The sequence below is a fragment of the Lottia gigantea genome (genome assembly GCF_000327385.1).
Source record: "Lottia gigantea unplaced genomic scaffold LOTGIsca_35, whole genome shotgun sequence".
Taxonomy (NCBI): domain Eukaryota; kingdom Metazoa; phylum Mollusca; class Gastropoda; family Lottiidae; genus Lottia; species Lottia gigantea.
The window spans coordinates 2,053,256-2,070,221 of NW_008709190.1; the positions used below are offsets into that span (position 1 = coordinate 2,053,256).

General features: G+C 33.7%; 4 protein-coding genes across 4 annotated transcripts; 2 read left to right on the forward strand and 2 right to left on the reverse strand.

Annotated features, from left to right (window-relative positions):
• Nucleotides 1-632: 632 nt before the first annotated feature.
• Nucleotides 633-1,631, forward strand: LOTGIDRAFT_121097 (hypothetical protein; the record flags this gene model as incomplete). Its single annotated transcript, XM_009058734.1, has 1 exon — nucleotides 633-1,631. One exon carries the CDS (start codon nucleotides 633-635, stop codon nucleotides 1,629-1,631), a length of 999 nt encoding a protein of 332 aa, XP_009056982.1.
• Nucleotides 1,632-3,076: 1,445 nt separating this feature from the next.
• On the reverse strand, nucleotides 3,077-9,223 carry LOTGIDRAFT_162734 (hypothetical protein). Its single transcript, XM_009058735.1, has 10 exons — nucleotides 9,131-9,223; nucleotides 8,533-8,794; nucleotides 8,129-8,211; nucleotides 7,729-7,830; nucleotides 7,242-7,380; nucleotides 6,633-6,805; nucleotides 6,240-6,335; nucleotides 5,614-5,778; nucleotides 4,906-5,028; nucleotides 3,077-3,932 (listed from the first exon to the last, which is right to left on the reverse strand). The coding sequence occupies exons 2-10, from the start codon at nucleotides 8,738-8,740 to the stop codon at nucleotides 3,828-3,830; spliced, it is 1,194 nt and encodes a 397-aa protein (XP_009056983.1). The 5' UTR covers nucleotides 8,741-8,794; nucleotides 9,131-9,223; the 3' UTR covers nucleotides 3,077-3,827.
• Nucleotides 9,224-11,011: 1,788 nt separating this feature from the next.
• Nucleotides 11,012-12,960, forward strand: LOTGIDRAFT_216956 (hypothetical protein; the record flags this gene model as incomplete). Its single annotated transcript, XM_009058736.1, has 2 exons — nucleotides 11,012-12,398; nucleotides 12,686-12,960. One exon carries the CDS (start codon nucleotides 11,012-11,014, stop codon nucleotides 12,209-12,211), a length of 1,200 nt encoding a protein of 399 aa, XP_009056984.1. The 3' UTR covers nucleotides 12,212-12,398; nucleotides 12,686-12,960.
• Nucleotides 12,961-14,502: 1,542 nt separating this feature from the next.
• On the reverse strand, nucleotides 14,503-16,055 carry LOTGIDRAFT_233180 (hypothetical protein). Its single transcript, XM_009058737.1, has 3 exons — nucleotides 15,953-16,055; nucleotides 15,346-15,582; nucleotides 14,503-14,889 (listed from the first exon to the last, which is right to left on the reverse strand). The coding sequence occupies exons 2-3, from the start codon at nucleotides 15,549-15,551 to the stop codon at nucleotides 14,634-14,636; spliced, it is 462 nt and encodes a 153-aa protein (XP_009056985.1). The 5' UTR covers nucleotides 15,552-15,582; nucleotides 15,953-16,055; the 3' UTR covers nucleotides 14,503-14,633.
• Nucleotides 16,056-16,966: the final 911 nt, after the last annotated feature.

Genomic DNA, 16,966 nt, shown 5'->3' on the forward strand with positions numbered 1-16,966 from the left:
ACACGACGGGGGAAACACGTCGAAACGTTGCATAAAACTTTAACCAGTGATTGTTGTTCCATAAAGCTGTGTCTATACAGAATACATCATGTTGGCACTGGCTTGCGCCGCCGATATTCACGAAAACATAAAATTTTATTGCTTTGCGTCTCAAACACAAAATTGGACATTTTTAAGAATCGCTGGCGCTTCGAACATGACACAATTAATCATGACTTCCAAATCATTATTTTTGGCGGCTGACATTTGGAATGTCCGGGTTGTTTCCGCCTCCACCGTTTGGAGAGCAGTATGTATTTGATGAATCGCCATTATGGCCCAGTGAAAACAGGGCAGTGTACACGGTAAAGGCTAGCTGGGACGAGTACGCTACATTTCACTGCCAATTTTAACGGCAGTGTTAACCGACTATTTTGACAGATTAACTTTCCTTTAATTCTTCTGCAAGGTATTGTCTGGCTGATTTGCATTCAATCGCTTGGACCACTTACAACATTCTCAATAGTTATCTAAGGAACGAATATTGGATAGACTATACGGATATGTTTAGAGTAAGATTGAACTACTGTTTATTATCTTTGTCTTTGATTAAAATATCAGCTTCTCAGACGAACTCTGGTAAAAATGAAATTATGATCACCGATGTTTATGGTTTTAATGGCTGTTGTGATCGTCCACGACACGATTATAACCAAAGTATAACAGTTCAGATACGTTTCGGAATTATCACTATAAATGGACTAGATGAAAAACTACAGGTTATGTCCCTGAATGGTTATCTTGCTGTCAGATGGCGAGATGATTTTTTGTGGTGGAATGTTAGTAAATATGGTCCTCAGAGGAATATTCGAGCAGATCAAATTTGGACGCCAGATATAATGATTTATAATGCTTATAATAATTTTGGGAAGGTTGAATTATCACCATCTAAGGTTAATGTATACATTAACGGAACAGTTGTGTGGTTTCCCGGTGGACGCTATCAAGTCATATGTAAAATAAATATTCGTTTGTTTCCGTTTGATAATCAAACGTGTAGCATTTTGATTGGTCCGTGGGTAGATGGATTCATACGCTTTGACGTAATCGGGAGACGGTCTCTGCTTAATTTCAATTTTACCGATCCCGAATGGATCTTAGTTAAAACCGATTATGTCTTTGTAGACTATGTTGTAGCGTTCAGATTTTATTTAACCAGAAGATATATATTTTATGTAATCAACATTATTGTACCACTCGTGATTTTATCTTTACTTACAAATTTGGTTTTTATTTTACCGACGGAATCTGGTGAGAAGGTTTCTCTATCAATCTCGATTCTACTATCTTACATTGTCTTGATGAATTTAATATCAACTCTATTACCAACTAACTCAGATCAAATCTGTTTATTGTCTGTGTACATCATGGTTCTTATCGTTCACAGTGCTCTCTCTACTATAGCTACTGTGTTGGAATTACAGTTGACATATTCTAAAGAGAAATGCTGCAATCAAAAGCCATGTGGAGACACAAATGGCGGAATGAAACATCATCGTCGGTCGCACAGAAAACTGAACATCATAGCTTTCGTGATCAGTTTGTCATTTACTATAATTGTTAATATTGTATTTTATTTCTTGGTTATTTAAAAAATAACTTATACCGGGATTGGATTGGATATCTATTATTGCATACAATTTACTATGTGCAATAACAGTATTATATCATATATCCTCGTCACACCGGACTGCTACCATTTGCGATCTTACAGCTACTGGAAATGTACTGTCGCGGCCAAACGTGAGGAAACAAGAGTAAAAGTCCCTAAAAAATTACAAACTTGAAAACAATCGATTTCATACCGCTAGTTATACGACCATATTGCATTCTTACATTTTTGCAGCGTCTTTTCAACGTACATGTGTACTGCGCTTTTATACCAGTCCGACTAAAACGCGCAAACAATATTCTAGTATACGGATTGTAATAAATGATCAAGTTCATGCACTGCATGTGGAATAATTGTATTTAATGGATTAATCTTGACAGCTAGTAATTGAATGTGTCTGAGAGGTGTCTATGGTGGGTCGTTTTGCAGACAATCGATACACAAAAATAATCTGGACATTTCTTTACCATCAATTTCATAACATATAAAATCTTACCCCTTTTTTTTGGCATATAGTGGATATAGTTGCTTTCACATCCTGTATTTTTATTTAATTCCTTTTTTACTGTGTTGTTTAGGCCTACCGTTTGTTTGCGCTTGTTTAACCTGTTTGTGTTTGTTTGCGCTTTTTAGTCTATTGAAATAAACATGTTCTGTACCATGTTAGACAAATGAAAAGCAACAACATTTTATGTCCAAATGCTCTGCACCTTATTAGGCATTTAAAAATAAAGAACGTTTAATGTCACACTGCTGTTCTGTACATTATTGAGAAAAAGGAAATTCAATAAAGTTTCTTGTCTCACTAATAGGGCAATGAAATAAGAGCTTTTATGTCCCACTGTTCTACACCTTATTGGGCACATGGGACTGGAGTTTTATGTCCCATTGTTCTACACCTTATTGGGCACATTGATCTGGAGTTTATGTCTCACTGTTCTACACCTTATTGGGCACATTGAACTGGAGTTTTATGTCCCACTGTTCTACACCTTATTGGACACATTGAACTGGAGTTTTATGTCCCACTGTTCTACACCTTATTGGGCACATTGAACTGGAGTTTTATGTCTCACTGTTCTACACCTTATTGGGCACAATGAACTGGAGTTTAATGTCCCACTGCTTTACACCTTATTGGACACATTGAACTGGAGTTTTATGTCCCACTGTTCTACACCTTCTTTGGTTCATGGGGTTGGAGTTTTATGTCCCATTGTTCTACACCTTATTGGGCACATTGAGCTGGAGTTTAATGTCCCACTGTTCTACACCTTATTGGCTATGGCAATGACCTTTCCTGGATTATCCGAACTCATTTAAAAATAGGACTTATGAGGAAAGATAACTTATTTTACATTAGCCCTAAAGCTGAGCCCAGTCCATCCCTCTTCTTATAATGTCTTCATTCATTTGGATATCAAAAACATTTAAGAGATATTTTATTTGATCAAATATTTTACAATATAGATCTACATTTTAAAACATGAATACATAAAAGAACATCTAAAATGTTGTGAAGAATTACATGTTGCAAAAATTGCCAAAAAAGCTATTTGCGTAAGAGTGATTCTATAACATGAAGGCTACTAAAACATTTGAAACGCTAAAATTTTTATTGGAAACCTAATATAATCTAAGCCTGAAGCATTTAGTTCACAAGTGAGCGAAATAGAATGCATAAGAAAAAACATAAAAAAAACACCCTAATTACCAAAAACACAACAATTTTTGAAAAAAATTCATATCATTGCAAATATGAATTGTTTTGTTTTTTTGAAATACTTAACAAACAAATTTTGGTTAATGGTATTTTCTGCATACTATCTACTTGACACCCCTCAACTTTCAATTGAACTCATCCACACATGCATAAGCATACTATTATTGACATAGAAATGTATGTACAGGTATGATTGAAAGAGCTTATTTGTTAAATTAGGGGGTGTTTTGGGTTTAGTTGTCATATTTTATCCAGCCTGGCATAGTACATATTAGTAAGCTTAAAAATGTGGAATATATACAGAGTTTGGGTAAACTTATCTGTTTCAAGCCGCAGAAATGCATAATTATCCAATTGTAATGCAAATGATTTAGCATTTGGGCTAATATTAAATGAAAAGAAAACAACACATAAACATTCGCCCAACCCTATGTTAAAATTTATTGAGTTGAATTAAGCTTCGCAAGCTACTTGCATTGTGCTAGCAGATCCTACTCCATTACATTGAGCAACTTCATCATCATCAAAATTAATTTCATTGATGTCATAATCTATTGTCTGAAAAACAAATAATTCAAGATGATAAAATTAGGTTGACAGATTTTGGACAATATTTGCTTGGTAACATCTAACAAATTGTGTCTTTAGCGCTGATCTTGGTCTGAAAGTAATAGTATGGTTCTTTGAATTTTTCCTCATTATTCCAGTTAACCTATCTGTAAAAGGGTATGGATAATCCAAGAAAGAAGAATGTGGATGAGAATCAGCTGAAGGACAGGATCTTTGAGAAATTAATACGTAGGTTGTTTCCCTTTAATTTATTCCTTTATGTTCAATCAATAAATGTTCAGCTATGGTTTTTGGCTTTTAGAGAGGAGAGTATTTCTATTTCTATTTAATTGTATGCGAATAGGATGTTTGATTATAATTCTGAAGAGTGCTATCTTTGGTAACATTAACAAAGCTAACATTCAGGTCTATGATCTAGTAAAGCAATTACTCCTTTAAGATTGAGAATATACAATATTTTTAGGATTATTAAAAGTATTGTGAGAGGTTTTCTAAAAAATAAATTGTGTATTGGAGACACTGATAGCTTCCATTTGCACCATTCCAATTTTCAATCAGACGTCTGTAATTCCTGCAATTTCACTAAAACTAAGTCTTTTATGATGTCACTAATCGCGAAGGCCCTTAAGTATTAAAAAATATTTCACCATTAGTGACATCATTTAACATTCAGTTTTAGTGGAATTGCAGGAACCACAGACGTCTGATTGAAAATAAGAATGCATATAGGACTGATTTTGTACTAGGGCTCAGATTTTGTTTTCAGAAAATCTGAAAATTTAAAGGCCCAAAGAGCTCAATTTTGAGTTGCCAAAAACGTATCAAAATCTATATATCTTTTTGATTTGTACAAAGACCACGGATCCCACCCTAATGACGGGCTGATCAAACCTCTTTACAATCTCTTCAAATAATTAAGACATGAATTGGTGCACAATCTTAAGATTGATTTTGTACTTACCAACCATCTAACAGGAGTTAAGAAAACAATATCAGCTGTGAAAGAGAGTATTTCAGTCAGATAGCTTAATTTGTCTTTAGTTTGATTCAGTACCCATGTTGGTATTTCATCATAGCTGTCAACCTACAATAATTAAAATAATAACCACAGGTACATTTACTAATAACAACATAAATAATTCATATTTTCATTTGCACACGACATCTTTGTTGAAACAAACAGGTCAGAGAAGCTAATGTGAAAAAGAAATTAGCAACTTTTGTCGCCGATTAGAGTCTTGAGTTTCAACAACTGGCACAGGCACACGAGGAAACAAAATCTCCACTCAGATTTTCCACCTTGTTGATAATCATGTGCAGAGCATGCAATTGAAAGGAAAAGGAATCTGATAAGATGATGACCGTCTGTCTTGTAGACGATAAAACTATCTGAGACAATTTTCAAACTTGTTTGATATTATTAATCCTCTCAGCAACACGATAATCATATCATGGAAACACAGGCACACGCAAGTTAATTACTTAAGATTCGATTTGGAGACAAAAATCTCCAACCAAGACCACTCGTGTTCCCGCACCTTAAATGGGCTAAAGAACTGAAGCTTTACATGCTAAAGGCTGGCATGTTCCACATTATGAACAGTTTGAAAATCAGGAGTATAAAATGGAGTTTTTTGTCAATCAGTCAAAGTAAATTTATATTGCCTACCTTGGTAAAAGAAATGTAGATATCATCAGCATATGTTTTAGCCATTTTCAGTTGTTGAGAGATATAATCAGAGCCATTATCAGAGTAAGACTTGAGAGTAGTGAAACTGTTTCGAACTTGATGAGCAAGATTTCTTGTTACATTAATACTTTTGTCTTCAAGAGTCTAAAAAATAAAGAATACTAATGGGTATGTGCTAAAACAACCAGATATATAGCACGTGCAGAAGTGCTAAAAAATGTGAAAAAATTGGCAAAATCAGAAATAATGGCTCCATGAAAGACATTTTCCCATTACCATACTTAAGTCCTTGTATGCCCTTGACAGTGGCTATGTAAACACTGCAGAGGTGAGTTGTCAAAAAGGAAAACAGTTACAAACTCTACACTACACTATTGGCTGGCAACCTGCCCAAATGATTACATAAACTTCCCCTACCAGCAGTCTTTACCAAGTGACACTCAAGTGTTCAAAGGGTTAATGTAATATGACTTCAGATCTGCTTCAGATATTTTTAAACTTGTAATTGGCATAAACTGATAGTATTCTAGGTTCGATGATTCTTTGATGAACCTGATATGCACTAAACTCAGTTGAATGGACATACATGTATTATTTAAGCTCACCTTAGGTTCTGGGATATCTTCTGCCATTGTTAATTTAGACCAGGTTTCATTCATGTGACTTTTAGCACCATCAATATTAGATCTAGCATACTCAATCTACAAATGAAATACAATCACTTTGAAAAATAAAACTAAGGTGAAAAGCTCATAAGTGGCTCATACTCTTCAGTCCTGATATTAAAGAGTTAACCTCATTTTCAGCAGCTGTCCCAGGACCTGCTGGATAAGAATTGAACATTGGATTGTTTTCATTGGATTGTTCCAGTTTATCTGATTGGCCAATCACTGTAATTGATTTTAACCAGTCATATTACTGTATTTATCCTTCTTTTTTTCCAGTTCATGTTCTGCTCAAACCCTCTTTCATCAACAGAAAAAAAGAAATTTACTTACCAAATCAACATTAAATTTGAGTTTATCAATGGCCTCTTGACTACGTATTTTGACTTGAGTAATGTCAGTCATAGCTTTTTTATACATTCTCTGTCGAACTTTATGACTCAGGACCCCAACTCTGGTGATAGGATTCTTTGTTACCATGTCAACCTCCATTTTACATGTTTCATCTGAAATTAGTCAGATAATACTTAAGTATTCCTTGTTACGATAAAGAATTTCCGTGGCAGATTGCATTAATTTGATACTAGTGTCAGCTAATGGGATCGAAACATGGCTGCTACTTTGATTTTGGTCTTCAAAACTGTCAAAACATAATTAGCGTTAGTTTCTTAAGGTAGAAATGTTTGCAACTTTGTGATGTTTTTTTTTTGTCACTAGATCAGTTGGTCCCAAAAAAAGGGATCTATTTTGCCACCATAATACTAAGAAATATAACCAAAACTTGTTATCTATATGCTCAAATTGGTAACAAGTCAAAGTGATATGGATAAAGATAGCTATAATTGAGCTCTATGGGCTTGCAATTCAAATATTAGGACTTGGAGTCTGGCAGAAAATAATGACCTGTGTAAATGAAAAAAAATATATGAAAATCAAACTCACCAGATTCACATAGATATTTATCAACATAATTTTCAGAATAAGTTAAAACATCATCTACTTTATCAGCGACATATTTACCATATGAAGTTTCTAATGTTTTATCAAGTATGTTCTGACCAACATTTTTCACTCTGGTTATCTATATCAGGGAAAGATATTGATCAAAATCAATTGAGATACCTTGATTTATCAACAATATTAAGAGTCACTGTCATTAATTTAATTTTTGATTTATTAAAGATGGGTTCCCTTATTTTCATTTTTCTGGCAAAGCAAATGCACAACAGACTTTTTGTCACACAAAAATGTTGAAATTTAAAGAGGAGTCATTTAACCATGACCATGAATTTTTGACCACTATTATTTCTTGACCACTGTATGAATTATAAATGTGATAAAAAGTAAACAAACAACTCAGTGTGCCCTGACCTCTTCAACTTATGACCACTTAATAAAAATAGTAAACAATCTTTTACTGTATATCTACCTGCTCTGTTCCCATGGTAACGACAGAATTATAACCATTAACTGCTGGTTGTACAACAGTGTGACAAGCTCCCTTACAGGCTTCTTTACCTTCATTGTAGACCTACAAAAATAAGACACATTCCTGTATATTAAATTCATTTCATTGGTTTTTTCAACATTTCCCTCAAAGAAATTTTCAAATCATAAAAATTATAAACCTATGAAGGCCTTGTTTAAACATTATGAGCTTCAAGTATGAGTAATCCGAAACATTAAAAACTGGTCCATTTATGAGGTAGAAATTCCCTATTTCAGTGGTAAAATAATATGGAACACCATGCATTAAAATTACAGACCTATGTGAAAATTATAAAGCCAAAATTTTTGTTGTGATTTTTGAAATTATAATGGTTTCCTACCTGATTAGGAGATTTAGTTATAACAGGGTATTTCTCCTCTAACTTGACCAATTGTTGTACAGCAACTTGATTTACATAATCAACTGAAGAATTAATAAAATATAGATAGGTTACAATAAAGGAATGATAAAACCATAAAAGTCACACCCAGGAATTGTTTAAATATTGGATAGAACATCTAACATAGCTCAATTCAGTTATATTCAGTTATATTCATGTTTGTGCTAATATGCTTCAAAAACCACTCATCACCCTGCAACTGGGTTTGTCAACTCAACATCCCTTTCGGACAGTCCATGAAGCTAATAATGTCTGATATAGTAGAAAAAGAAACATCTAGTTAATTTTAAGTAAGTAATGTATATTGAATACAAAATTAAGCGATCCAAAAAAATCAAACTTACTTTGAGGCTGAACTTTAGCGATCAAAGGTAAGGAAGTATTAGCCACAGTTTTAACACTTCCCTCTGCCATATCAAAAGATTTTTTGATCAGTGAATTGCTAGCTTTTGTCTTCTGGTAGACATCACAACCAAGATTCCATGCTGAACTGACCATAGGCAAATTTCCCAATCTTTGAATAAATTGCTCGTTTTCCATCTTTTCAGCCATTCTTGCGTTTTCAGCTGCTTGACTTTGTCGATACATTAACTAATCTGATCAAATCTATATTATGTAGAACGTAAAAATTCAAGCTGTATGCCCAAATTATCAATTTACATAGTTTACATTTAAATTTCAGTTAAAATAAAAAGTGCTCAAATTTGTAATATTCATATGATATTTTTTCCTCTATTACAACAGAAACAATAAATTCCTTGAAAAAGAGGATTGTTTTAAAATCAAAGCTTATGGTACGCCAATACAGGCTTAAAAGATTACATAATTGTTATAAATAGTATCCATTCAGTCAATATAATCTCTCAATATTATAACCTAATCATACATTGTTCTTCTTTGTTATAGATTGCTAATTTTTAGAGAGAATTAAAAATTTCTTACCTGCTAATATCGTAGATAAATTATCAAATATGCACACTGCGTGGGTTTTCGAAACTTTTATACCTTCCGCTATCTTATGATGATTAATAAATACCGTCCTATTTTCATCAGACAAAGACCAAAGTCCGAAGTCCAAAGTACAGTTATAATGTGATCAAACCGTGTATCACTCCAGTGATATCAATTGCCAAATCGGACGTGGCGATATGACGAGGTGACGGTTGCGTTCTTACTTATTTTGAGCATTAAATTATCAATAAGATTTGACTTATGATTGAAACCCGACTCGAAAAAATAATAACGGAGTCTTCATCCCGAAATGTCTTGTCAGTTCGCCTTTTTAAACTGTTTATTAAATTTCGCTTGTCGGCAAAAGGTCACTTTGTCGGTGGTAAAAAGACGTCTGTACTATAAGCCTTTTTCATCCAGTTTATCAATAAAACAACTTATATTAGAATAGTCTGGATAATCGAGCTGGTTATATTATGGAGAATAAATTGAATAATGAAATGAAAATTTGTAAATCGGGTGACTTACTTAAGTTTCAGAGGAGTGGGATGCGACAAGATAGGATTACAATGACGTAATTAAATGTGAAAGGTAAACGTATAAGTAAATGTGTTTTATCAAATCAGGTTAACTGATATGTCAGTCAAAAGTAAAGTCTAAAGATAATGATGATGCATGTATTGCATGAACTTCATGAAGTCATTAATACAGCCGAAAGCAAAGTAGGCTACTTATTCTTAGAATAGTTTCTATTTATTTCCATAGTTGCTTCCCAAAAGTTGTTGACAGACAGATGATTTTATTAGGTGAAAGAGCTAGATGCCACAAGTGCTAAATTTAGATAGTGCCATTGACATTAGAAGGCCAATGGTACTGAAATCTAAACTGGAGTTCATTGATTTGAGACCTATGATTAATTCAGCCGAAATTGACCCAAAACATATAAACATTTTTTATCATTCCTATTCTATTGTTAGCCATAACCAGTCATAATTTTGACATTCAGCAGCTTTTGAAACAACTTTTTTTCGTCATTTCAGATGGTATAGTTTTCGTCAGGTTCTGTTGATAGATAACAGTGGTACGATGTCTGGTGAGGAAAAGGAACCACCCTGCTCCAGTATCAGAGTTAAAGCCAGTACTCCAATATGTAATAAAGATTTCAAAATGAAGTCTCCAACTACAGAAAATTATATGGTGTTTAATATAACTGATTCCTCCATATCAACAGTTACTGCTACCTCTAGTGATACTGCTGGTGTTGCTTCTTCATCCAGTGGATCAGGTTGTGCACCTAGTGCTTCTTGTGGAACATCCTGTGGCCCCAGTAGATCAGCATGTGGTCCTAGTGGATCGTCTTGTGTACCCTGTGGGGCTGGTGGTTGTTCTTCTTACATCAGCCTGCCAAAACCTAAACCAAGAACAGACTTGCCATTGAGTGAAAAGTTGCGTTTGATACAAGTCAGTGAAGCTACGGGTAAAAGCCAGAGAAACTTGGCACAAGAGTTTAATATATCCTTGGGTTCAGTCAATAACATCTTAAAACGTAAAAAAGAATATCTTGATGCGTATGAAAACAATGAGATTCCATTGAACTGTAAAAATTTCCGACGTTGTAAAAAGGGTGAATATCTTGAAGACTTAAATAAATTGGTTTTAAAATGGATAGGAATTGCACAAAGTAAGAATATGTTACTGAATGGTGCTTTAATTCAAGAAAAAGCCAAAGAATTCGCCACCAAAATGGGTATTGCATTTAGTCCTTCAAATGTTTGGCTAAGTGGTCTGAAGAAGAAGTACAATATTCAACTAAGGACAGGAGGTTGTGACTGTGCTGATCCAGGTGGACGTATTTTTAACACTTGGGCTAAGATGCTGCCCTATCAAATCCAGGGATTAGATCCAGAGAATATTTTTACCTGTGGTGAAACAGCCCTTTTCTATAAGGGGCTACCTGATAGATGTTATGTTGATGGAACTGTTTGTTTTGGAAGCCATCATAATATGGACTTTACTGAAAACAAGTTTACCATATTATTTTGTTGTAGTGCTTCAGGCGAGAAATTGAAGCCATTGATTGTGGGAAAAGATCAGCTGCCACAAAGTTTGAACAACTGTAATGCAAAAGATATACCAGTGCAATGGTCTCAGCAGAAGAATTCGTGTATGACTGCCAATATTTTTGCCAATTGGTTAAGAGATCTGGATAAACATTTAGAGGAGCAGGATCGTCATATAGCATTATTTATGGAAATGATACCTGGTCACTTAGCTAATGTCGTACTTAAAAACATCAGTATTAAATATTACTTAGATAATTCTGGAACTTTTCTACAACCCTTACAACAAGGTATTATTACAAACTTTAAGGCACACTATAGAAAGAGATTTCTCCAAGCTGTGTTAGCTAGACAGGAATCAAATGAGGACACAAGAGCCATATTGGAAGATATTTCTGATTTGGATGCTGTGTTTTGGATCAAACAGAGTTGGAATAATGTACAGAAAACAACTGTAGCTAGTTGTTTCGAAGCTGTAGGTTTTGTAGCAGAAACAAGTGAAGATGAATTGGAAGATAATAATCCAACAGATTTAATCGAGCTAGTAGAAGAAACCGGTGTTTCGTTTAGATTTATGCCAATGTTTACTGAAATCTACCTACAATTTGATTCCCAAATACCTTGCCATGCTTACGAAACTGAAGATTGGGAGAGTCAGTTGATACAGGAAGCCATGGTTGCTAATGGTAACGTGAAAACTGAAGCAGAAGACACTAGTTATGAGATACAAAATCAAAAGAACCTTTTACAATCGAACGAGGCAAGTTCTAGTCAATCCCAGCAGCAGTCGAGTGTTACATTACCACAAGTAACTCAAGCTGATGCTTTAGCTTCATTACAGAAACTGAAGTTGTTTGTGAAAGGAAATTGTGGTCTTTTAGACAAGATTTATAACATAGAAAAGGCAGTTTTAGAACATATAACTCAGAAGAGAAAGCAATCAAAACCCAGATTTCGCAAACCAGTTATGTTTGGAAGTCCAAAAGACAATAGTTCCGAGAGTTGTAATTAAACACTTGAAGACATTATGTTTTTCTGATTATCAGCTTAAAATTTGATTTCAGCTATATTATCACTTTTTAATAATAATTATTTAGATAGTGTCTAAGTAGTGAGCATAGCGGTATTCTAGGTTGTTTAAGTCAGTCTAATTAACTTCCGTTCGTATTTTATTAGTTTCGTTTGGAATGTTTTATTAGCTATTAGTTTTGTACGTAACCACTACAGTAAGGTCTAACACTGTCCTTGACTTTTCATTCTGTTAACCTTTCCTTGACCTCTGACTTAATGAATCATGTGGCGAACAATAGGTGCATCCCGAGGCACATTAGACTAGCTTATCAAGTCTGATAGTGTTATACGCCTCGGATTGCACCGATTGTTCGTGTCACATTATTCCGTTGCTGGAAAGGGCACTCACGTGATTGGTTAAAACTGAGGTCAAGCTAAGGTTAACAGATTGAAAAGTCAAGAAGGACAGTGTTAGACCTTACTGTAGTGGTTACGTACAAAGCTAATAACTAATAAAACATTCGAAACTACAAACTAATAACATAAGAACAAAAGTTAGGTCTAATTGTAATTAGTCTGCATTTAAGGTGTAAAAAACTTCTGGTTACTTCAGACAATTTGTTATTTTTGTAGTTTTGTTATGAATTAGAAGTCTGATTTGTACTCAGTTGTCCATCAACTGTTGATATGAATATACCCCTAACTTATTCTTTAAGTATTATGATTTTGATTAAAATATTTTTAATTCAGTTTTTTCTGAACTGCTTTAAAAATGTAGAATGCAAGTTTTCAAAGTTGGCATGCTGCATTGTGAATTACTTTAGTGGGGGACTTCATAACTCTAACCTAGCAAGTACTATCAAGGATTTTGGCTATATTAGGATAAATAGATATCATTGGATAGGTAAGAGTCAACAAGAAAAGTTTCTCCACATCTGAACAATTGCTTGATGTGTGATTGTACATGTAAATGCAATGATCAGTGGTTTTTATTTTGATAATGGGCCCAGATGTTATTTAATGACATTCGGGGGTTATTCAAATTATAATTAAATCTACCAACAGGTCACAATATCTCAAGGTAGTTTTAGAGTCTCCACTTCCAATTGTAATACTGATTAAATAATTACCGGTAAATAGATTGCTCTTACTATACATTTTGTTAAGCCCCTGATAATTTAATCACTTTTGTCTGGCTTTGGCCTTGTGTATTTTTCAATACAAGGGTTATGATATGATACACACATCTATAGGGATAAAATAAATTCATTGATATCAATACATCACCACTAGATATGATACACGTATCATGGAATGTTCAAAGGTGATGTTTTGACAAGACAAAATAAATAATATAAAACTTTCTTTATTGAATGATATAAAAAGAATACAAAAAGTTATCTAAAAGTCACTAAAATTTATTTTAAAATAACAGTCTAAATTTTTATCCAAAAATTTTAATAGCACGGGAAAAATTGCTGTTGGAAAAAAAGCATACAAGTTTTGCAGACAAATTGACTGAAATGTGGTAAATTTCAAGGAAGCACCCATGTAAGATTTGATATAGCACTACTTAAGATAAAAAGTAACAACTTAACATATATTCAATATAATGAAACATTATTTTACATGGCTTTAAAAACATTGGCTTTAATATTTTGAGTATAGCACTTAATAATGCCTTAAGTAGTTAAAAGTATAATTTGGAGTATTTGAACTGCTAATAGTCAAACGTTAAAATTCATGGTAGTGGATAAAATGTAAAACATAGTTTCAGAGTAGAATTTACATCTACGGTACTAACATATATGCATAAACTAAATGCTTAATTGAACTAATAATAACTAATCTCTACATCTAAATCTATTTAGATAAAAACTAATAATACTTTGGAATTCTAAAACACTAAAAAAATTAACAAAACATCATTAACTAAAACAAAAAGATTTTTTAAATCCATCCTGAAAAATGTTTATGCTACTTCAAATGAGATATTATTGAAATTCTGCAGGCCAATCATTGCACTAAGCTGAGATGCATTGGCTCCATTATATATGTAATTGGAAAGTGAAATTTGACTGGATTAAGAGATTGAGAAGGTATTATAGTCAATGAAAAGAAACATCTCACAGGCAGGAATTTGTAATTCACGATCTCGAAAAAGAATCCAATCAAATTTGACCTCCTTGCCAACAACAATGTCTCCAATGCATTCACGGCTGAGTCACAAACACAAGCCATGGAATTTCGTTGATGAATGGGCAAGAAGCAAATTAAAATGACAATGATGATTAAATTAAAGATCAATTAACATAACAAATGAAAAACACTAATGAACCTACAGATATCATAATTGGTATGAAATAGAATAAACACTGAGAGGTATTAAAAGGCATCAACTGATTCCAAGTAAAAAACATGAATTAAAGACCTGTCTTCTTGAGGACGGTGTCTTTTAATTCTGCAACTGGAGGAATATCAATACCATGTTTGTTGAAGTAGAAGATGCCAACTGCTGTCAAGGCAAGAACTACAGCATCATAGGCATGATCTATGAGAAATGCTACAAAACATCTTTTACCAAAGGCGCAATGTGAAACATCTGCCAATACCAGTAGACAGGCAAGACCAACACCAATTGATGCTGCTTCTGCTAATGATTGAACATTCAACGTATTGCTGAAAAACAGGATATCCATTTTAAAATTAACAATGTCATAATACAGGGTGTGTATTCTCAAAACGATCTTGGCTCTAGGGTGTCCCGTGGTTTAACATCTAACACTATTTCTAGGATATCCTAGAGCTAAGATTGTTTCGAGAATACATGGCCTGGATTGGTTACCACTCCATTTTGGAAAGACTGAGGTGGCTCACCTTTTTTAATTTTTGTTCTCGAATTTCAAATCACTTCAATGTTTTTCAATTCATTTTTAATTACTACATTGATTAACAGAGATAATTCTGCAACATTGAGAGGGTTATCAATCTAGGCATAAAGAACCTTCAGACTTAGTTTGGTTTTCCCTATGTTGGCAATAAAGTATAAAGTTAACCATACTCCAATGTTATTGCAAAAATTCCATGTAGCATAATAGCAAATGCTAAATTAATGATAAACAATTATATACTTACACTATAATGAAATGCAGTAATAATGACAGTGAGATACTGCTGAGAATTGAGATGTACATGGCATGAGCTGATCCTTGTCCAATTTGTTTAGCAGATTTTCCAGGATGAGCACCTTTCATCCATAGATTACCAAGGAATACTGGATGATACCATATTGCTCCAACTACACAGGAGAGAACTGCACCAACTAATGCACCAAGAACCATCTTTATAAAATATCAGTGAATTTGTCTAAACCTAAAAAATACAAAATTACACTTTTGGAATAATGCTATCTTGCAAGAGGCAAATACAAGTGAACACAGACAGTGACAATCTATTATATACTTGGCATTCAGTTATACAATAGGCCCTGTATGTTGAAAGTCAGTTTAACATTAGTGACTTAGAAAAATTACAATTTCACATTGGATAAATAAATGAATAAATCTCCATAAATAGAACCTATTCAATTCAATTAGACGCATGGTCTTGTAGCAGATGGAACGAACCTCTCCCCATTTTGAAAAAAGACATAACTAAAATAATCATTTATGCATTGTTCAAACTTCGTTGCATCAAACAGCTCTATATTCAAAATAATTCTCTTGGTATTTATCATACTCACTTGGTAAAGGCAGGCGTTTGCTGTGGATTTAAATAATTAAAGATTCCCGCAGGTGCTCTATGCTTGTACATTAATTTACCGCGTCTCTGTAGTCTTTCTTATCCTGACCATTGTAGCTTAAAAAATACTTTACGAGCATATGTCTTGATAATCGTGTCTATTTTATTTCAGAGCCAGTTCGCTATATACGACGACGTAGCAACGATTATAAACAAAGATGGCACATTGAACCAAGAAGAAATATTGTCTCGAGAAGATTCATAAAGCACTATTTCTGCTAAGCAGACGATGGCAGTCAATGAGCAGTCTGATCAAGAATCTTCAGCCTTAATTAATTTGAAGGAATTTCAAGATAAATGGTGTGAATCGATAGATTTTGAATATCTACAGAAGAAAGATGTTGATCTTGATGAGATTGCACGAAATACCTCACTTCCATCGCAAACAGTTTATGATTTGGCCAATGTTTGCAGGTACAAATAACAGTTGGTATATAATTTTAGAAATTGCTACTGTTTATGACTTAATGCCTACTGAATAACAGAGTGAAGTGGTGAGGGGAGTGTTTTCGTGTATGGTAGTTTAAAAAAAAAATGGACTACTCAATCCAAATAAAGACACCGTTTTTGAATCAGAGTGGTGCTCATTTGAACAATAGTATTTCAATTACATAGGCTTAAGGTCTGTCTGTTGAAAAATAAAACGTACATTCAATGAAATCTCTACCAATTTAATTTAGTAACTACCTATCAGTCTGTTAGTTACCTGAAGGTACCTGATAGGCTGAAGATCCTTGTATGTACACTGAATCCGGTACTGTGCAAAGGTCAGAGCCAATGGACAATGTTCCAATATCCTTCTGTTATTTCCATAATTTCAGTTTGAAAACACTACTGTCTGGTGATGAAGCAGAAGATAAAAAGTTATATTATGAAACAATACCAAATACAGAACTCAAAACATTACAGTATGTATAGGCAGCATATTTAGTGACCTTTATAACTGAGTTTAGAC